At 47.7% G+C, this 20822-nt stretch overlaps 6 protein-coding genes and 1 pseudogene across 7 annotated transcripts; 3 read left to right on the top strand and 4 right to left on the bottom strand.

The window, feature by feature from the left end:
- Positions 1–1612: 1612 nt before the first annotated feature.
- K444DRAFT_516925 (DUF1766-domain-containing protein) lies at positions 1613–2887 on the bottom strand (the record flags this gene model as incomplete). Its single annotated transcript, XM_024873720.1, has 1 exon — positions 1613–2887. The coding sequence occupies one exon, from the start codon at positions 2885–2887 to the stop codon at positions 1613–1615; it is 1275 nt and encodes a 424-aa protein (XP_024743558.1).
- Positions 2888–6367: 3480 nt separating this feature from the next.
- K444DRAFT_649714 (uncharacterized protein) lies at positions 6368–7413 on the top strand (the record flags this gene model as incomplete). Its single annotated transcript, XM_024885597.1, has 2 exons — positions 6368–6993; positions 7275–7413. 2 exons carry the CDS (start codon positions 6368–6370, stop codon positions 7312–7314), a joined length of 666 nt encoding a protein of 221 aa, XP_024743557.1. The 3' UTR covers positions 7315–7413.
- Positions 7414–8013: 600 nt separating this feature from the next.
- Positions 8014–8138, bottom strand: K444DRAFT_t4 (annotated as a pseudogene). The gene has a single exon. The product of its transcript is annotated as a tRNA-OTHER (tRNA).
- A 2413-nt stretch (positions 8139–10551) lies between these two features.
- Positions 10552–12150, bottom strand: K444DRAFT_658931 (uncharacterized protein; the record flags this gene model as incomplete). The annotated part of the gene is made up of 3 exons (XM_024886310.1): positions 10552–11072; positions 11128–11832; positions 11889–12150. 3 exons carry the CDS (start codon positions 12148–12150, stop codon positions 10864–10866), a joined length of 1176 nt encoding a protein of 391 aa, XP_024743556.1. The 3' UTR covers positions 10552–10863.
- Positions 12151–12581: 431 nt separating this feature from the next.
- On the top strand, positions 12582–13775 carry K444DRAFT_579985 (uncharacterized protein; the record flags this gene model as incomplete). Its single annotated transcript, XM_024877687.1, has 4 exons — positions 12582–12939; positions 13052–13335; positions 13384–13658; positions 13721–13775. The coding sequence occupies exons 1-4, from the start codon at positions 12654–12656 to the stop codon at positions 13773–13775; spliced, it is 900 nt and encodes a 299-aa protein (XP_024743555.1). The 5' UTR covers positions 12582–12653.
- Positions 13776–15240: 1465 nt separating this feature from the next.
- K444DRAFT_606968 (DUF89-domain-containing protein) lies at positions 15241–17115 on the top strand. Its single transcript, XM_024879084.1, has 6 exons — positions 15241–15380; positions 15427–15497; positions 15541–15671; positions 15714–15830; positions 15878–16733; positions 16778–17115. The coding sequence occupies exons 1-6, from the start codon at positions 15332–15334 to the stop codon at positions 17006–17008; spliced, it is 1455 nt and encodes a 484-aa protein (XP_024743554.1). The 5' UTR covers positions 15241–15331; the 3' UTR covers positions 17009–17115.
- A 123-nt stretch (positions 17116–17238) lies between these two features.
- On the bottom strand, positions 17239–18387 carry K444DRAFT_624138 (uncharacterized protein; the record flags this gene model as incomplete). The annotated part of the gene is made up of 2 exons (XM_024882361.1): positions 17239–17618; positions 17745–18387. The coding sequence occupies 2 exons, from the start codon at positions 18385–18387 to the stop codon at positions 17239–17241; spliced, it is 1023 nt and encodes a 340-aa protein (XP_024743553.1).
- Between the last annotated feature and the right edge of the window lie 2435 nt (positions 18388–20822).

Genomic DNA, 20822 nt, shown 5'->3' with positions numbered 1-20822 from the left:
GCCAATGAGAACCGTGATAGTTCAACCGTCAAAGTAACAAACAGCCGCGAACGCCAAACGAGCTGCACTTGCTCCATATGAGGGTACACAATTGAACTAGGCTATGAATTCCAACGAGTGAATACCCACGAGAGGCGCGGAAGAGCTCATCTAGTATGAACCCGCTCACCTCGTGCCCTTGCCCCACCTATACTCAAACAGCAATTGCTATCTCTATAAGTGGAATTTGAGCCCCGCCAGCCCGTGCAGCGGTGACGATTCTGACCGCATCGCAGGAACTCCACCTAACCTCCTCCCCGCCCTCCTTTACCACACCCATCTCTTCACCTCCAGCTCCAAACAATCAACAACACCATGGCAAACCGTTGCCACAATACCCTCCTCCGCCGCCTCGAAAACGGCGAAGAAGCCCCAACCTACTCCTCCGTAATCCTGTCCCCTAGCGCCAACCCCAACCCCAACTCCCCATAATCCCCGGACCACCATCTTCTCCGTCTTCCGCGCCTCCAGCACACTCACCAACCTCGCCCTCTCCCACTGCACCTTCAACGATGTGCTTCTAAAGTCTTGCACCATCCGCGCCGGCATATTACACTATTATATTCTCTTCGATTGCGACATCGGGAATTCGGTCGTTAAGCATTGTCAATTTGTCAAGCCACCGCTTGCTCTCCGCCGTTTTGCGCCAGAGATCCGAGCCATCATCTTTGAGCACGTAATTGAGAATGATGGCACTTTGAACTCCAGAACTTTTAGCAAGATCCCAGCGTTGGTGAAGTCACTGCGTGGGGACCAGGTACTGTACAAGGGGGCTGTTCATGCTTTGTACAAGAAGGGATTTGTTCCGTTGAGCTTCATTGATAGGATGAAGCCGGTTGATATCTAGGTACTAACCAAGGTTTCGATGAACTACAAGTGAGAGGCGTTTTTCCGTTTCCAAAAGGGCTTTGATGATATGACATTAGCTTTCCCTCCTTGATCTGGCTCTCTCGAAGACTCCTTGAGCATGGTGGGGCTGTGCAAGAAGTACAGCTTCCTTGGCTTGAAGGACTGGAGTCAACATGTCGGTACAATTATGCCGCTTTGTGGATCGAGCGCTTCGGAACTGTCAAGAAAGTTTCTATTGTGTATCATCGAATTTGTCACTGTTGGTTGACCAACGGTAGGCATCAGACTATTCTAAACTAGCACGTATTGTTTCTGCACGAGCTGGGCAGAAAAGTGAGCGCAGACCTCGTGAAAACAGTGATTCATAAGGGATGCTATGCAATTCGAGTATTGGAAGCAGGGAGCGGTATTGCATTGAGCAGGGTAGTTAAGGAGGAATAGGAGAAGCTGGGGAACTTTCGGGATAGCATTGCAGCAGACTCCTCCACGAGGATAGAATTTGAGGAGATTAGGAGGAAAGAACAGAAAACACACATAGACTTCGGCAGTCTTCAATGAAATGCCCCTTTAGTCAGTAGCACCAGCACGGAGAAATCAAGAAGCATCAAAACAATCAAGCAGTGAAATGCAAGCACGAAATAAAACATGTGCACTTGGTCACAGTATCACACCAAATCCCAAAGCAGGCAGAAACATTACTTTGGTATTACTCCCTTCAACTCCCTCACCTCCCGCCATCCCTCTCCCCCCAATCAACCCACCGTCTCACAACCTCGTCCACAGCCTTAACCTCATCCTTGCTAGCATCAACCTCAAACCACTCTCTATGCTCCCTTCCACAAACATTACACTTCCCACTCCCCTGCGCCCTCTTCGCATTCAACTCAATATGTATCAATCTCTCCACCTTATGCGCGTTTGGAACCTTCCTCGGCGTTCTCGGAATCTCATTAATACTCGTATCTGAGAGGGTAGTTGGATGGTAAGGATAGTAGCGGATCAAAGAGAGGTTGTACCCGCATTGTCGAGTCCATTGGTTGAGTCGCCGTTGCACATTTTGCGCTCTGCCGATTTTAAGCAGGATTGTCTTCTTGTCTTGGGCATTTGGGCCCGTGGAAGCGAAGGTGTTGAGGACATCTGAGGTTCTTCGTTGGCCGGGAATTGGTCGGGAAGGGGGAGCGAGGAGGGAAGATGCAGTCTCGGAAGGTGGAGGAGCGGGGACGGATTCGGGAGTTAGCCAGAACATGTAGATGTAGCCTTCATCATCCGCACCTGAGACAGGTTTTGCTAATTCGGCGAGCAGCAAGGCAGTGACTTGTGGGGATGCAGACGTTGGTATGAGAGAGAGGAACTCTCCCGTTCGTGATGAAGGGTCTCGAGTGATTGAAGGTCGTTGGGAAGAAAGCTTCTGTTGTACGGCTGTAGGTAGCTTCGAGCGCTGCTCAGCAGGTATCGTTGCAGTCGTCCGCCTCGAGGGTTTGTGGTTGACCGGTCTTGGTGCCCTTTTGCTTTCATCTGCCACACCTACGCAGCAAAACAACCCAAGATCACTCTGCGGCTTTGGTCGAGGCCCCGGTCGCTCTGGCCGCTGGGAAACATGATCAACCCTCTGCGAGTGTTTCTCTGGATCCTTCACAGGGACTGGTTTTCGACGCTGCCTCCTTTCTTTCTTCTGTTCAACCTCAAGAAGACCCAATCGATCCACCAGTGTATCAATGCTTGTTCGCTCTCGAACTGTGGCAGATTGAAGCCCTCGCGGTAAGGCAGTAACGTGAACATCAGCTTGGACCTTGTGTTGCCAGCAAAACGCTTCTGGGTTCGGTGTGCTTGGTGCGCTCGAGGTTCGTCGTGGGCTTGGGCTCGGCGAAGATTGAGGTGATTTCGAAATTGCTCGACGACACGGTCGACCATTCGAAGTGAGACCTCTGCATGTTGCAGCGGGGTTCTTGCTATCTGATCGAGGAAGGAGGGACTCGGGAGTGTGAGGTATGTAAGGCATACCTGCTCTGTTAATTAAAGAGGAAAGTAATGCACAAACCTGAGAAGGAGTAATATACTCATCCACTGTCATAAGAAACTTAAAACGTGGCTACGTTGAAGTGAATCCATCGTGGCCAGTGATTCATGGTGAGACGCGCAAAGGGGGCTGGGAGTTTTGGTGTTGTGGCTGGGGAATTAACATGAGGCAGAATCGAGGAATGGAATCACGTGACTTGTGCGCAATTCTGCCTCCTGAAGTAAGGGGGAGGAAGAGGACCTCGAAGAAGGTAGGCAAGAGAAGTTTGATGATTTCTCAACTGACGATTCCTCAATTGATTTGTTAATTTCCTGGCTCGGGCTCATTAAAACGCAAGTAGACAGCAGTGACTAAAGAAACAGAAGATATTTGTCTGGCATTTGAAAGCACTCAATTGGCAAGAGCGAACTCAGAAAAATTCAAGAAACAAATTGGAACGTCATTCATCTATATGATTTAACTCTATCTCGTGTCTGCTTCTAATCATCGCCCTCTAACAGCCATCACAGTCTCGCTTTTTTCCTTGATGCAGCAACCTCAGCCTGCACTTTCGCCCGCCTCCCTCTATCATACGCCTCCAAATCGAGTCCATCCAGAGAAATACCCAACGGCCGCTCACCTCCCCAAATTTCTCAGAAGCCTGATTCGAAATCCACCAGTCCCTCGTAATGGGCTTATAAAAGTTCGCCCGGGAACATTGTGGTATACTTTTATCTTGCACCATGATAATCTTCTTCATGGCTTCTCCATCAAGAAAAGTCCGACGTTTGTGATCAAAGGACCGAGGAGTGAATGATTCGGCCCCAGCATGGACGACCCCACGAGTACCGGCTGCAGCATGAAGCAGAATCAAGTTCGAGGCCCAATCTATGGGAATCTCGTCAAAGAGGTTGGTTCCTGATGTTTGGCTTTCGGGTACGTGAATGATACCCGTGCTTGGGTTCAAGGTGAGGAGCTTGAAACATTGTTCAATAGGTGTGGCACTCATGGGTCCATAGAGTGGGAAAGGCCGAGACACAGCTGAGCCAATGCAGCTTTGGCGGACGATAATGATGGGATGATTGGGATATCGAGAGGAGAGGAAACGCTTTGTGAGGTGCTTCGCGTATCTAAGGGAAGTGGGAGGCATGCAGAGATGTCCCGGTGGCCGTGATTTCCCTCAATTTTTCCTCGGGGTCGCCGAGAGGGTATATTTTCTCTTCTATGGTGCCATCTGGTTTATTTGAATTGCTATAGCCGGTGGAGACTTGGACGAATTGGCGCAGATTGATAAAGCTTGATGCCATTCAGGCAAGTTCTAGCATCGACATGCAGTTGTCAATTGCTTGTCGAACGGACGGGGAGAACGAGGTGTTTGCAGCCTGCAAGACACAATCAGAATTCTATGCACAAAACTCCTTCAGATATCCAAGATAAGGCAATACATTATACGAACTGAATGTATCACGATGGTTGTCTGCGCAGCGATTTCAGCAAGGAAGTCAGGAGCGATGGCAAAATCTAGCTTCAAATATATCCAACAAGTTTCACTCGGCCAGAATTCAAAATCGAATCGATATGGTTCGGCGTTGTTTTGTTCCATGTCTTCCGTGTTTTGGATTCTGACCGGCAGAGAATATAAACCTTCTTCGTTGACAGCTACGAGGCTGGCTTAAATAGAAGGCAGCCTCCAAGGCCGCCCGTAGCACCAGTGAGAAAGACAGTTTGGTCATTGAAGAAGGATACGTAATTTTGAAGCCCCGAAGAACTCTCCATTACACTTGCCTTATGGCGGGAGAAAGAAAAGGCAGAAATGCACATTGAAGACGTGGCTGGGGGGTACTTTTTAAATGTACCTTTTGGGCGCGGCCTTGCCACTGGAAAACCTTGGCTACATAATCTTCGATGAGGTATCAATGTACCTTAATACATGGCTTGCTACGGCGCTGTACATTTGACTCCGGTCTGGGGCAGTTGAGGGCGACCCGTTGATTGGCGATCTCCGGAAGTTATCTGGGCTTTTGGAAGAAGTTTATCGAAGTTTATCTTGAAGATGAGTTTGGGGCTTGGTGTGTGCAATTGGTTTGGCGTTCAGCCACATCAAAATTGGCAGCTGGGCTTCTAGCTGCATGCTCTTGGAGGTCGATGCGCATTTGTGGAATTCGACGAGCTGATGAAGATTTGATTGGCTTTGGAGCAGTGCCCTCAACAAAAAAACGTGGATCGTGGCATCGCCAATCGGTTGAGAAGAGGGGCGACGTCACAAAGCGGCGCGGCCGTTACTGAAAATCCAGCCCCGTGAGGACATAAGGCTGATGGCTTGATTCGAGATGTTCGAATGTCTCAGAGGCACAGGGCGCTCTCACTCGAGAAGATGGGGAAATGCGAATACTCCACCACCATGGACCGTTCCTCCTGGAGAGATAAAAGTTGACCTCAAAACTCAGATGGGAAGACAAGGCATATTACATGAAGTATTCCAGCTCCCAGACGGGATGCCAACCCACGAAACGTGGGCGATACAGCTGCGAGAGGGTCTTCGGTTGCACTTGCATCGAGCCAAGCAAGATGCGCTGAGAGGCCTTGGTTCGAGAATTGCGTCAAGAAACGAATGTTACCGGAGCGTTGATGAGAAGAGTTGAGGTCTTCCCGCAGTTCTTGCGAAGTGTAAAGATGGATGGCAAACGGATCTGGCAGACCTTGGCAGGCGCTTGTCAAGGCCGCTGCTGGGAATTCCCCAATCGTGCATGCGGCAACCACAGAAGCAGTCGCATTTGAGCCCGCAACAGTCCAGACATAAATGTTGATGACCAGGCATAAAAAGGAAGCAAATCCCCGGGCCGTCAAATTGAACTTGACTTTGGATTAAAGACGGAAGTTTCCTGGGCGCTACAGAAGATAAAGGGTCTGATATCGAAGCATCAGGTCAGCATCAAATGCTTCGTGCATCTCCATCCCTTGCTACTATCCAATTCGATCCCTGGTGGCTCAGCCAGCCCTATGTCCCACCACGCTAATTTACGAGCTTCAGAGCCACCCTCCTCTGATTCGTCCGATTGTGATTTGACTTTGACGTAATCAGCAGAACGGCCGTCCATCCAAGGCGAGTGGGAAGCTCGGCGTGTCGACGGCGAGGACGGTTCGATGTGTATCCGGAGCTTGCGGCGACATCCTTCGAAGATGACGAGTTGCGCGTCGCGATGCGATCAAAGCAATTAATAATTCATCGGCGAATTACCGACTCTTCGGGTGACGGTGAGGCCGTTGCTAGGGTCGCTTGGGGATGAAGAGGCCTCGTGGCGGCCAAGCCTCCACTGTGACCAGCGGAACAATGCGTCTTGATGCTCACGTCAGACAGATCATTGGCGCAATCTGTACAGGGCGTCCCTCTTCCCCAAATGCAGTCCGCTCCCAGCCCGTCTAGCCGTCCCCTCCATCTTCCCTCAACATCGCACAAACCATCACGAAGGCATCGCAATCACCATGGCGAAAACCATCTTCACGACTATTACGCCCTTGCCAGCAGGCGTCTCGAGGGAGACAGTCCTGGAAACCCTCCATTCGCACATCGAGATGATCGACCTCAACCCGACGCACACCGAGAGGCATCGCATCAATCCGCCACCAGAGGCCACTCCGGAAGAGTATCATTGCACATGGTATCAGATCACCGACAAGATATCGTACCTTCCCGGCATCAAGGGCAGTGTCTCGTTCAAGACATGCTTCCACGACCTCGCAAACGGAATGCAGAACCATGTGTATGCGCCCATGGGCTTGGATATCAAGGAGAAGTGGACACTTGGTGGAAACCTGCCGGGAGAGCCAGTCCAGCCTGCGGAGATCGGTATTGGTGCGCCGATCCAGGGCCTGTATTTGAGGGAGGATATTGAAATCAAGTGCAACTTCATGGTGACTCGGTTCGTGAAGAAGCAGTTGAAGGATGCGCTGGCGACCTTGGTTGCGAGGTTGGTGGTGAAGACGCAGTTGCAGGAGGCAGGGCACAGAAATCAGTTGTTGCAACAAGGCTACGAGTACTCTCCACAGTCGCCGCACTTCTCTCTCTCAGCTCCGCTTTCGCCTCCGTTGAGCGCAGGATTGGATATGCAGTTCCCTCGACACAACTTCAAGCAGCAGCAAAACCGATTCTCGACTCAGACTGCCGTCAGTGAAATGGATGGAAGTCAGAAGTCGCCGGGGTTGGGTCGTCAATCGAGCCAGGCAGCGCATTCTCAGGGGATTGTGGAGTTGCCCACATGAAGAGGGGAGTGGCGGATATGGCAGCTGGATGATACCCTTTTTATGACCGGTTGGAGGAGTTTGGGTTTGGAGTTCTAGGTGGTTTTGGATACGTGGAATGATAATGAAAAGTTTGAATGAAGATTTGTAGGAATGCAACTGAAATCAAATTCGGAAGGCACATGACGTGACTAGCCTCTTTCAACGTCATTTACTCCCCTCCTCCACGTACATTTAATAATCAAGCCAAGAGAAGTAAAAGAAGTGTAGAAAAATAACCATAAACCCGGGTCGGATTTTGGCAGCTCTGCATGTGTTAAAAAGAGGCATTGCCAATGTCCATCAACGGCGGTCTCCTGGGCTGAGACTGGAGCAACAAATCCGTTTTAGGAGCTAAAGATAGAAATTCTGGAGCCTTGGATCTGTGTAAAGAAGTGGCTAATACTCTGAATAAAGGCTTGATTGCTCCCGGGTACCGAAGTTAGGTTAAAGGTGCTTATCAACTTCTTTATTTCAACCACCGAGCAACAGTTTGAAGCAAAATTTATGCTGCGGAGGTTTGCTGACAAGTTAACTTTCGAATAAATGGCTACTAGGTAGTTGAGCCGTTAGGCTCAACCTCCCGGTAGCAAAAAATGCAGCTTCACAGCTCATTTCTGTGTCTGGGAGTGGACCGGGCAAAATTCTCGAGAGTCCTTGCATTCCAAATTTCAAGTCCCATTACTCAAAAATAAGGTTCCCAGGGCCCGATTACCTCACACGGGCCCTTTGTCAGTGCTGTGGGTCGCAAAACCTCGCTAACTGCCCATCCTCATCACCACTACGCATCGACAAAAAAACCAAAAAAATGTAATTTGATGGGATCAATTGATTGAATTGAACAATCTTCTTGGACTCGCGGGGAATCGAACCCTGGATGGATAATTAGCTGATGTTTAGTGGTTCTTGGTGTTTGCTATGCTTACCCGGACCACTCCCATGCTAAGGGAGTATTATACCACTAAACCACAAGCCCTGAATTGGATTGTTGAAGTGAATATGCTTATTTTAATATATGAGGACCTGAAGGAAAACTCCGATATCGGTTAGTGGCCCGTCTCCGCCACCGCACTCCCCGAACTTCGGACCCAGATTTACAACCACCACAGCATTATCTTTGAAAATTAGCAGTTGGAATAGCTACTTCATTCGAATTATTTACTGAATTAGCCCACAAACCAGTTTTTTTCTTCTCGGTACTGTGGTGAGGATTTTACCCCTAGTCACGTGGCTCTGTCATGTGACCTTCGGACGTCCACAGTCCGCTTATAATACCCTCTCTCCTTAGTTCTTAGAAATCAACCAACCTTCACTCACTAATTTCACGTCTCACTCGTACGCTGTGATCCCACGCTGTGGAAGTCCATTCAACTCTATATACTTGTGTTATATCCCCATCAGAGTGCTGCCCAATGTAAAAGTGTGAAGGGTAGTGAAATTTGGGGCGCTACCTCGGGTTAAGCGACCGCCACTCCAGCCACCCCCTTTTTATCGAGAACTCCAAATATGATAACCCACCAACAAGATCCATAAACTCAAGTCGAACAAAACTGTTTCGTGTCTCAATATAGCGGAGGTAAGTAGACTTGCGCATGAATAGGTTATTCGACGCAAGGGCTGCAGTGTGCAATCGTCCTGAAAAATAAAAGCGAACTCGGCCCTGCTTCTTCTCGCCCATCTTCTGAAACTCGTTCGTTCGGCTTCATTTCCCTCCAGTCATAGGTTCACTCTCTTTAAGTAAAGTCACATGAGAGCTTCCATTGGCGTTCCGAGCGGCGAGGCTGCTTCTGAAAGATCGAACAAGAAACGCTATTGCATCTGAAAGCATACCAAGACTTAACAGAGTTTTCGCATTGCAAATTATCCCTCAGACTTTTATTTAAATGTTCCAAAATTGATACCGTCATTCTCAAAGCGCTGTGTTGCGAGACATTGCTGAACCAACGGTTCTGCTTACGAGTATATGCTTGCAATCCCACTTCATCTTTTACATGGGCCCGAAATACTGGCATTGCAGGTTCCACCGTCATAGTACTTTGGAAGTTTATTCAAATGAGAAAGTACTACAATATCAGGAACAAGGTGACGAGTGTCCTATCTCTTTATCAATACTGGAAATTTTAATCATATGAAAAAGAGCTTGGAATTCTAGAACATCAGAGAACACTTGCAGTTAAATTTTCGAATACTCCGGGTACATTGATAATTCTCCTAAATGAAACTCAGGTTTTATTTTAGAAAGGGTGGCATTCAATCAGGAATATTGTGGGTGACCCGAGAAAAGATGGTACAATAATCCGCATCACATCTGCGAAGTCCCAAGACTCATTGGGACACCCAATCTCATATTCACATGTATAGATTTATGGCCCAATTCTTAGTTGAAGTTTCTATGCTCTAAGTATCTGAGTTTAGCAGAGCATATATCTGGATCACTGTGCTTCGTTATGACCCAGATTCCCCAGAATATTGGCCACTTCTAACATGGTTTTCATTTACCTCGAGAGTAAAAACGGCGAATGAAACAGTTGAATGTCCTACAAGTATTGGGGTGATTTGGTGATATTCTTCCTGGGAGCCTGTCGGAAGATTATGGATTTTGCAACTGCTGACTTTTTGCCTTCAGATTTGCGAGGTCACCCCCACAGAAGGTTCTAAGCATCTCAAAATGCTGATGTAAAGGTTAGATTTCATGATTGTATCCACAACATCTGGAATATTTATACCCTGAGGTTTATATTCATCGGATTGAGTGGCGTACACTAGCTTTTGGATCTTCTTATATCAGCACCATCAAAACCAATCCTCCCTTAAAATTCAAATTACTCAGGAGTAATAGCGTACATTGGCATTTAAATCTCCTCACTATACTAGCAATGTGTAGGATAATCACTTCTAGATACCAAATTATTCAGGTCAAGTCAGGTATATAATGTGATGCTGAATTGTTCACATCACGCGTGGCACATTCAGGAGTTCGGCATTAGATCTCTTTGGTTGTTCAGATCAATTTCCAATCTCAATTTGTTGACGTTTTAATTCACACTTGGGCGTAAATTCACTGGACTGGCTCTGTTACTCTATACTGTCAAACCTCAAAAACAGTAACCCTAAACCCGAGACGAGGGAACCCAGCCATCTTTAACTAGGTATACCATTCCGCCTTGTGCTTTTCCAGAACGTCCGGGTTGAGCAATATTGGAGAGGGAGGGCGGAGGAGGGGGCTTGAATGCGCGGAAGCAGCTTTAAGCAGAAGGGACGAGGAAATTCCGGACGGCGTAAAAACTCTAGGGACATTGTATAGAACGACCCGAGAGAAAATTGAACTAGGCTGGGAGGCTTTTGAATCATCTACAACTTGTGGGACGTTCTCGTCGGAATCTCTCGTGAGCAGATTGTACAATGGGCGCGGGAGCTATTTACCATGAAATAAATAATAGAGGCCGTAAGCGTCGTACATTAGGATAGACCCCTCCGCTAATCCACATGAAACAAAATAAGTGCGGCAGCATCTATCTTCTCGGATAGACCAATGGTCAGGTTCGGCTTTCCTCGCTAACGTGATGATCAACATCATCTCATGCCACAACCCAGCGTAGTACACTCATGACTTAAGAGAATGAAACAAATGAATTGCTAAGAAACGCGAAAAGTACAAGTATTTAGATCACCAGGATGCATCAGGATGCCGTGAGCCCCTGTCAACCACCACTGGTTCGCCCACTACCGTTTTCATACAGGTTACTATCATCACCTGAAGCACGTTGTGTCGAGCTTGAAGAGCCGCTCTGGGTGCTGTTGGTGCCAGTCGAATTTTGAGTAGAATTTGTACGGGAATTCATGTTCTGGTATAACTCGCGAGCTGTTTGATGATCTCTTTCTTGTATGGCTTTCCGATGTGCAGCTTGCTCTAATGAATTATGTCAGGCAGAGTCCAACCATGTGGGAGGTTTAGGGTTATTTACCATCATTAGGTTTTTTCTTGAAGGAAGGAAACGCTATCCCATGCTTATGCTGCTGAACTACAATACCTCTCTTCTCAATCGTGGGAAAGCCCACAAGGATGTCGAAAGAATTGTTCTTTACCACTCGAAAACTGTCTGTATAAAACCTTAAGGACCGAGGATATTGCAGCTCTAGTGTTACCATTTGTGTAGGCGTGCATTCACCTTCGAGCATCGCGTACGTGACGATATCTGCGGGGGGCAGTTGGAGGATATTGAAACCATGGTTTTGTGCAACCCTGCTTGATATAAAATTGGAATCTGCACAAGTGTCGAAACGCGCCACAAACTCTAAAGGCCCGCCAGCAGGATTGTGCCGGTTTCGAACAAAAACGGAGTTTTGGCGAAGCTCAGAGACGGACTTCGATGAACGTAGGGCAATTTCATATTCCTTGTCTTCAGAAATCGATCCGCTGCCATCTGACTCTAATTCATTGGTCTCCACATTCGCCCTTGGTCTCCGTTTGCCGAGGACGAATTGTTGCGTACTTTGTTGTGTAGTGGCTAAATCTTTGGTCTGAGCATTGGCTCGAAAGAGCGGTCGTTCTATAGTGATAGCTGGTGGTAATACAATTCCCTCTGTTGAGGATCGCGCTTTGAAGTCCGGCTTTCTTGTGATAACAAGGAGCGACCTATTTGTTTGGTCTCCATTGATATCAGTGAGACCTTTGACAGGTGTTAGTAAAGGCTCTTCCAAGCTAGACTTTAGAGATGAAACTTACCCAATGCATCATTAGGTCGTCTTTCCTCCAAGTCTTTTTTTGATCCGGTCCCCAATTTCCCCTCTATTTCACATACAGATGATGAATCTGGCGCCCTGAAAGTGGGTACAGGTTTTGAGTTCTTTCCAGAGAGAGAGCTGGAAGTTACTGGTCCAGAAACTTGAGAGCTCTTTTTACCCTCCCTGCTCGAGGTGCAGTCGCGTTGACCATTGGGTTCACTTTCCCCTCTCTGATGCTTTTCCCGATTCGCTGTCTCTGCCATTGGGGCAGTGGAGGATTTGGCAAACGTGGGTTGACCAATCGCTGATGTCTGAGGAAGATAATTTGATTCGTTGTGGATTTGTGCCAGGCCTGAAGGGTTTAGGAATTGGGTGTGGTGAGAAGGTGAAAGTGGCCAATGGATGTTCCGAGCTACTGAAGCAAACTGAAAAAGTGGCCAATGGGTGGTTAATGAAGAATGGACATCAAGCCGTTTCGGTCACCCCTGCGTTGTTCATGTGGGCAGGCTATGCTATTGGAGCCCACAATTCTACTCGGTCAGTTATGGTGTGATTGAACGAGAGGTGCATGTTTGGGGCTTCGCTGTAATATGAGTGGGCTGTAAGCGTCACACTGCCATTGGACATGATTTGTTGAACAAGGGCGCCTGTTGTAGAGCCTGGAGAGAAGCCTTACTTGAACTTTGTCTGAAATACCCGTTTATTACTCGATCACTTTCTTAATTGAAGATCCCACGTCTCCGTGTCTTCTGGAAGAATTCATATCATGGCCACCGGCTACACTAAGCTAGCTCAGTTTATTGCTGACCAACAATATGCTATCATCAGAAAGTTTCAGCACCTCGCAGCTCGCGACCTCCTCTATCTTCAGGCAGAGCTTGTCCAGCTTGAAATCGAGTACAGCGACGCTGCCCAACTAGACCGCGAGTGTGACGACGAGAGGAAGTTTTATGATCGAGAATGGTGGCATCTCAGCAACTCTAAACGTCGTGGATTCAAAGGAGAGCAGTGGGACTTGGCTTTAAAAATTAGAGCAAAACTCCGTGAATACTGTAAGGGCTCGAGTCGGAATCCAATATATTAATGCATGTCGGCTCACTAGCGCTTCTGTTATTTAAATTTCAAAATACTACCTGTGATGCTAACTCACACTCCCTTTTGCAGACCAGTCAGCAGAGCAGTATAGCCGCGTTACAGCGGTGCCACGACCAAAAAAATCAGACCTTGACCTTCTACGCACATGGATACTCAGCCCCGACCTTGGTGGTGGCTGTAGACTTCTAGGGAAGGATCTTTCGGGCGCTGATAGGCTCTCAGTCTACGAAGATGTCTATCAAGATGACCTCATGCATCTTATTGGCAACCGTGGTGAGAATGATATCCTCACTCGGCTACTATCGGGGCCGGTTCTGAAGGCGTTCCACTACTTCGTCGGGCGGTTTTTAAAGGTCGGTGGAATATAACTTGATTTGTTGTCGAAGCTGACGGCTCCATAGAAGCCCAAGCCTCTCGATGAAGAAAGCCCCGCAACGCAGCCCTGTGGCCCAAGTGGCTTGCACCATTACTCTGACCAGCATGTGCTGACTGTTGTGGATGCCATTGGTACCGTGGTATCCTCACTGGCCCCTTTGGTCGCTGTAATAAGTCTGTCATTCGTCACACGTATGCAGGCAAGACTTGGACTTGTCTGTTTGTTTACTGTCATATTCTCAGCAACTTTGGCGGTTGCAACCAAAGCTAGGCGGATTGAGATATTTGCTGCTACAGCTGCGTAAGTCTCTCGGATCTTTAGCCTAGTGAATGAGATACTCAATCGCTGATGTACATTATTAGCTTCGCGAGTGTTCTGGTTGTCTTTGTAGGGAGCACCAACTTGACAAGGGTGTGAGACATAGTTCACAGAATCGGCTGGAGTAACAGGATGCTTGGTATGAGGATGCACCATAATTTTCTTTTGACAATTTGGGAATACGTCGACCGCTGCTACTTCGAATTCTCTCATTAGCCGGGACCTGTAAGATCTGCAAGCCCAAGGGCGTAGATAACCTCCTGCTGCGCCACCACCACCACCAATAACTTGCCATGGTATTCTCAAACTAGTCAACTTAGAGACAAGATGGTATGTGAACGAATACCCAACATGACGAGCTGGCTGGACAGCACCGTAGAGACACAATTCAACACGAAACCCGAGTCGTCGGGTCCGCCCCTAATCAAGCTCGATCAGGCGGCCTTCCTATTAATCCACCGTACAGATTCTGGCGCTCCTGCTGCCATCTAAAGTTACACAAGTGTTCAAAGAGACCAAATCCAAGTAACTTGCATGCAAGACTTGGCTGACATGTGGAGGAACAGCACAACTCCTACGCAGACTCAGGACGTTCGTAGGCTGAGAACGGGACTTTCTTTTGAACTTCGGATCGGGTAACGGATAAACTTGTGATAAAATAGAGTACGATATTCTTGGTTACTCCCTGGACGACGGTCCTGTTAGATTGGGCTTCTGGCGCATAAGAAGGCCATGAGGCAAGTTGATTTGAAGAACATGGCTGTTGGCGGAGGCAAAGCTTCGTTGCGGTTGACGCCTTGCAGGTTCCTGGATTGGATTTGGAAAAGGTGAAAAATAAGAGAAGGCAGATGATGGTTTGCTTACATAATATTACCCTAAGTGTACTTTCAGGGGAAAATTAAAACGACCCCCTCCCCCCCCCGGATGTCGATTAGGGGTGTCAATGACTTGTAATTGGCTACTTAGGCTCTTTAAAAATCTTAAATTAGATTTTTTAATATAAGCATAAGCTAGCATATTATAACTCTTGCATTGCAATTACATGCTTCTTAACTTATAATAAAAAGATTTCTTAAAATAGTGTTTTAATTTAGGGGAGTTTATATACTAATTAATTAAGTTCTAGTTTTTGAGCCTGATAAGGCCCTATAAATTATAAGCTTATAGGACTTATTTGCTAAATTTCTAGGCTTTTTTACGCTATCTTTAGGCTTTAAAATATATGTTTTTTTTAAACTTCTTTAATTTAAAGAATAGTTACTAATCTAAATTTTATAAAAAGTTCACATTTAAATAGCCCTTAATTAGTGCTATAAGGATATGAAACAAGTATTAGATTATGTTAATTCCTTAAAAAAATTAAAAAAATTAAATCAAAGAAAAATTCAGAGTTTTGGTATTCCTGTCCGAGCGCCTCTGCTTTGGGTTGGTGGCTAGTTTGCTCCCAATTGACACCCCTAATCGACACCCGGGGGAAGGGAGGGGAGTTGTTTTAGTTTTCCCTTGGCTTGGAGAAGGACATTTTTCTTTGAAATTGGATTGATCACGTGAATCTGAAATTCTGCCCCGCCAAAACCCCGCCATCACAAAACCGGTCATCAAACAACTACGTGTCGACGTGTCGACCACGAATATAAGAATTCGTTACGCCTTCCATGGCTGGAACTCTGAGCAGCAATATCATGGAGAACGACACAAAGACCCGTATGTGTCAATCCCTCCCCAAAGAGATCCATGCTAACATCTGCAGCGCCTTCCTCCACCTCTGACAAAACTTCCTTCGCATACATCTCTGCCAGGGACCGATGGCCTATCATTCTGGTAGGAGACACCTCCTCCAAAAAGGACAAAGCTGATGAGTCAGACTGGAGCGATTGATGATGTACACAAGGCAGTCTCGGAGACAACAGAAGCCGCCAAACGTGAGGAGGGAAAACGGATTGTTGAGGATCTTGCGAAACTCAAATATGAGCTCCAGCATGACCGGAAGATAACGTAGGAATTCTTCTCCAAACTCAGGCAAAGTTGACCGATCAGCCCGCTCCCAGATGATGGTCAACCAGATATTGCGGGTTACAACAAGGAACTGGAGCAATTGGGAAATCCCTCCTGGTTCAATGTTCCGTGGCTCTACGCAGAATGCTACCTCTATCGGTATATATCGCTATCCCATTCGGGATGTTGCTGATCAGTCCCTACAGACGAGTAGCAACCTCCTTCTCCCTCTCCAAAGAATGGAAATCCTACGATATATTCGCCCGCCAAAAGATGTCGACCTTCCGATCCTCTCGCCCCGCAGTCCTCGAACTCGCCGCCAGATACCACGAACTCATAACACAGATGGGAAAGAAGGATACCAAGGCGGAAGCAGAAGTTGACGAGGCGGAGAAGATATTGTTCATGGAGATGTGCGAGATATGCCTCTGGGGAAATGCTACAGATTTGTCGCTCCTAACATCTCTTACATACGAGGATATTCAAAAGCTACAGGGCTCAGAGGCTCGGAAGGCTTCGGAGAAAAATATCATTATCAATGATTTGGAGGCTGCATATGATGTCTTGAAAAAGGCGAAGAAAGAGGGGAAGAAAGAGAGGAGGGTCGATATCGTTCTGGATAATGCTGGATTCGAGTTATACGTCGACTTGATTTTAGCTGGCTTCCTCCTTTCTGCTGGCCTTGCAACTAACATCATTCTTCACCCGAAGTCGATCCCCTGGTTTGTCTCCGACGTCCTCCCTGGTGACTTTGCTGCTCTTCTCAACGCGTTGGTCTCTCCTCAAGCATTCTACTCGACACCTTCAGAAGATGAGAAAAATGCTGGCAAGGCCCCAGAACCGCTTTCCCAGGCGGAGATCGACGAACTATCCTTCTTGTTCCGGGAATGGTCGGGCTTTTATGCCGAAGGACAACTGTTGCTTCGACCAAATGGCTTCTGGACCGAAGGAGGCAGCTACTGGAGATTGCCTACTTCAGATCCTAGGCTCCATGAAGACCTGAAGGAGAGCCAGCTGGTCATCTTCAAGGGCGATCTCAACTACCGGAAGTTGACTGGCGATGTAAGTTTCCCATGTTTATAAGTTCGCAATGCTTAGATTCGCAGGCAATGTGGGATCCTACCACACCATTCACGAAGGCCATCGGTCCTCTAGGCCCCGGCTCCGGTATCAATATTCTTGCATTGCGAACGTGCAAAGCTGATGTTGTTGTTGGTCTCAAGCCTGGACTAGACGAGGAGCTTCGAGCCATGGAAGGAGGCGGTGGTGATACTGGAGCGCGAAAATGGGCATGGAATGGAAAGTGGGCAGTTGTGTCCTTTTCTTCGGGGAAATAAAGAAAACAGTGAGTGAAGGTTGCTTGCACATAGAAGACTGATGATAGAATAGACATATTTGCGATCCTTACATTTTTACTTCGGGCTATCTCAATTTCTAAATTCAGGCATTGCTAGTTCCTATTTCCATTTACCATCTCCCCGATGTAGCTCAACGTCCTCCTTTCCTAAATATTTACCAATACCTTCCTCGCCTCCAACTACCCCGCATTTCATCTTCCTTCTCTCCTTTACACGGTAGCAGTGCTAGTACTTGATCCCGTCGTAAAAGTTTCAGTATCCGATCCCGATGTCTCAGTTGAAGTCTCTGTCAAGTTTCCGGAGTTCGAATCCGGGCCGTGTGGTGCCGCTGTTCCCGCTCCTGGGGGGTTGTTGCTTGTTGCGTTGGCACCGGCAGTTATAACAACCGGGGTTGCAAAGCGAACTTGTGGTCGATCTGAAGCTTGAGGTTGAGGTTGGGATCGAGTTTGCAGTTGTGGCTGTGTTTGGGATTGCGATTGAGAAGGAGGTGGAGGTGAAGCAAAGACCGGTGTAAGAACAGGAGCCGGACTTAGAGCAGAAAACATGGCAGAGACAGCTGCTGGTATCGGAACGGGCGCCGCTCCTCCCACTACCAAGATCAGCACACGAAGCGGAATGGCCTTATCCCACTTTGCACAGCGTCAGACTATGATACATGACAGGGGAGCAGTTTTCTCTTGACAACGAAAATATGGAATTGGAAAGGGGAACTTACTTCCAGGCGGCGGCGGTCCAGGATCTGCGCCATGAGCCGTATTGAATCCTATCTTCGCCGGGAACGGATTAGTCTGCGCTCCCCATCCAGGTGGCAGCGGTCCTGGATCAGCCCCATGAATGGTATTAAATCCTTGCTTGTTCGCTGGGATTCGGTTGGTGGCGGGAGCTGCTGGATCCTTTTTGTAATGGGCCACATACTCATAGCAATTTTTGCTCTTCATCCATTCCCAGCCACCTGTGGTGATCCAACCCTTTGGGACATCGAGAGGCGCGCCTGCGGATCCGGGGCCGGGAGTTTGTTGTGGGAGGGTGGGGACTGGTGGTGGAGGAGGTGGGGTGGGGATGATTTGTGCTGGTTGGGGTGCTGGAATGAGTATGGTCTGGGCGGGATTGACGATGACTGGTGCAGGTGAAAGTGCGGGAGTGTAAACAACGGGGGTGGCGGGGGTGATGGTGTATGTTTGTCGAGCAGGGTGGGCGAGGAAGATGCGTGAGCAGTCCTCACAGGGGCCGTTGATGTAGCCTCTTATCATCTTGACCTTCCCATGGGGTGCCCAGGAGAGGTGGCATTTCTTTTCCACGCCAATACATTTTGTGTGTTTATCATTGCAGTTGTACTTGTAATGTGTTTCCTGACACATTTTGTTTGGTTTTGGACGGTATGTTCCTTATTTGAAGATTGGCGGATGAGAGTTTGTTGATGAGTTGGAGGAGGGTGACAAGAGGAAGTGCTTGGAGGTGGAAAATATAGGAGAGGCAAAGGATGTGTGAATCATTTTGCACAGCTTGATTTGGAAATGTTGGCTGATGTCTTGAGTGAGTTTTCGCGTCACTCACTGGGGGATTGGATGAGTTTGTGAATCATTCGGAGCCTTTCAACATGCTTTAGAATACAGCGCTCTTTTTCTCAGCAAGCCATCACGTTTGCTCTCTCTCGTTCAAACAGTCAACTAGTTGTTGTCTTGCAAGGGCACACTCTCGGTCTCTATTATCACCACAGAACAGCAGGCAGTCTCTCTAGCAAGATTATCCCATTTCCTCAATTAGGAAGTGGACACAGAATATCAAGCCATCTTGCTGCAATATCTCCCCCTTACCTAAACTGGAAATTGGAAACAATGATTCACAGAACATCAGGCCGCTATGCGGGTGACGCCACCTCCTTTCCCAAGCTGGAAATGTACTGAGGCTTAGAGTCCCTGCAGTGTCACATCACCAAAAACCCGACCTTAGAACCCAACCCCTACTTTCTGGAGAGTAATCAACATGCTTGCTCTCTCTCGTTCAATAGTCCAACTGGAATTTGGATATACCCTTAAGAACACAATCTCACACCTTCATCTCTACCCTTTGCCCAGGAACCACTCTGAATTGCTTTCGTACTTCAATGCAAACTCTTCTTCTACATATTTGACAAAACCAGTTAACACCCTCCTTACCCTTAATAGTTTCCCGATGGTGAATTGTATTTGCTATTGTTTGCCACCACGCTTTGTCATTTTGTCAAGCTTTTTCTGTCCATTTTATTAGGGATAATCAGGTGACATGAAGAGGAAGTTATTCTCTTCCAAGCCACGCCGATGTCCAAGGTCCTCTCTTTAAAATGTCACTGAGGTTCAAATTATTTATAATTGCCAATGCAGGCTTGGGCGCCAAAGGCTGTCGCAACACATTTTTCGAATTGAAACTACTAGTAATCTGCATACGCGTCCTAATTCTTCCCTCGATCCGTCTCGCCATCCCCAGCAGGGATATTTGTTACCCCCAACACGCCAAGACTCTGTCTACATTGACTGAGAAAGATTCCATTGAATATATTAAAGGCAGTTGGTCCTCGAGCCGACCTGAGATACTCTATCCCTCTTTTTCCTATCCCAAGATATCTCTAAAAGTCTTGGCCGAGCTGGCCACTGCAGTGAACAGAGTAAAAGCTCCAATAAGAAGGGCAATAAGCTGCCCACTGTCGGTGATATGCGTGTCAGGGAACGTGATATTATTCATCTTGATTGTCATTTCAACGTGGACGATTGCAATAGCACATAAAACGGAAGACAGAGTGCCATATACATAGGAACAGAAGGGATGCTTTTCTTCTTTGAAATCGTCTTCCCACGACACGAACCAGTAGAAGAGAGCCGTAAGCCCATCCCAACACAACCGATACCGGCGCCGACTCCCAATGACCATGCTGCTTTGACGAAAATCATCCAACCGTGAGCGTAGGCGTTAATCGGAACGAAGAGAACGCTTTCACAGTGCAACCTGCCTGCCGACCATTGTACCAGCCCCTGAAGATTATCCATGGACATGCGAAGTAGTTCGCCGAAAGGACCATCGTCACAGTGAAAAGAGATCCGCCTGTTCTCTTAAATGCTGCCATGGAAGTTGGCAAATTGAAGACGAGGAGAAGAAAGGTCAAGAAGAGTATTGGCCAATCAATCGTCACGAGAGAATTGTGATCGAGGTTTCGAAGTGTGTTGATGTAGACAGCAAAGGCGGTTACTGCGGATGCCGGCCGCATCATGTCTCCGTACGAAGGGGCCAAGAACTGAAAAATAAGGATCGATGACCATTGCAGATAGAATCCAAGTCAAACACCAGGGCCATACACATCTGGGTCGCCAATTATATCGCACTCTGTGGTTTGAATTGTGGCTGCGAGGGTTGATTGGGACAACAAAGCCAAGATGAGAAGGCTCGTTGCCGTAAATTATTGTTTCGTAGGAGGCATAGTTGAAAAGAAGAGTTTCGGCTCGTGTTACAGTATTTTCTGGAGGCCACAAGAGAACTCGATGGGTCTCCTCCGTATGCTCGCCATAACTTATACTCTCTCCCCTTCTGCCTCGCTTGAGAGAGGTACGGAATTGACAGCAGCCACAATATTGGGGTGCTTTCTTGGCAGGCTGGAAAAGAGCAACGAGCCGTGTGTGGCGCGGTATGGGATTCGGAATTTTGTCTCAATAGGGGACACACGTGCATTGATACTGAACTTCCCACTCTTCCAGACTCTCCCACAGCCAAGCTGAGGACTACAGTAGCTGCGGCTGTGTAACGCAAATGCAAGCCACACAATTAA

The sequence above is a fragment of the Hyaloscypha bicolor genome (genome assembly GCF_002865645.1).
Source record: "Hyaloscypha bicolor E unplaced genomic scaffold K444scaffold_13, whole genome shotgun sequence".
Lineage (NCBI taxonomy): Eukaryota > Fungi > Ascomycota > Leotiomycetes > Helotiales > Hyaloscyphaceae > Hyaloscypha > Hyaloscypha bicolor.
Note: the sequence above shows the minus strand (reverse complement) of the source record. Positions and strands in the feature narration are given on the sequence as shown.

Bases quoted from the DNA above. Each gene is read 5' to 3' on its own strand.
- K444DRAFT_606968 (XM_024879084.1), top strand. From the start codon at position 15,332: ATGGCTGGAACTCTGAGCAGCAATATCATGGAGAACGACACAAAGACC. The intron at 15,831-15,877 runs GTATATATCGCT...CAGTCCCTACAG, and splicing joins GCAGAATGCTACCTCTATCG to ACGAGTAGCAACCTCCTTCT. The intron at 16,734-16,777 runs GTAAGTTTCCCA...TTAGATTCGCAG, and splicing joins ACCGGAAGTTGACTGGCGAT to GCAATGTGGGATCCTACCAC.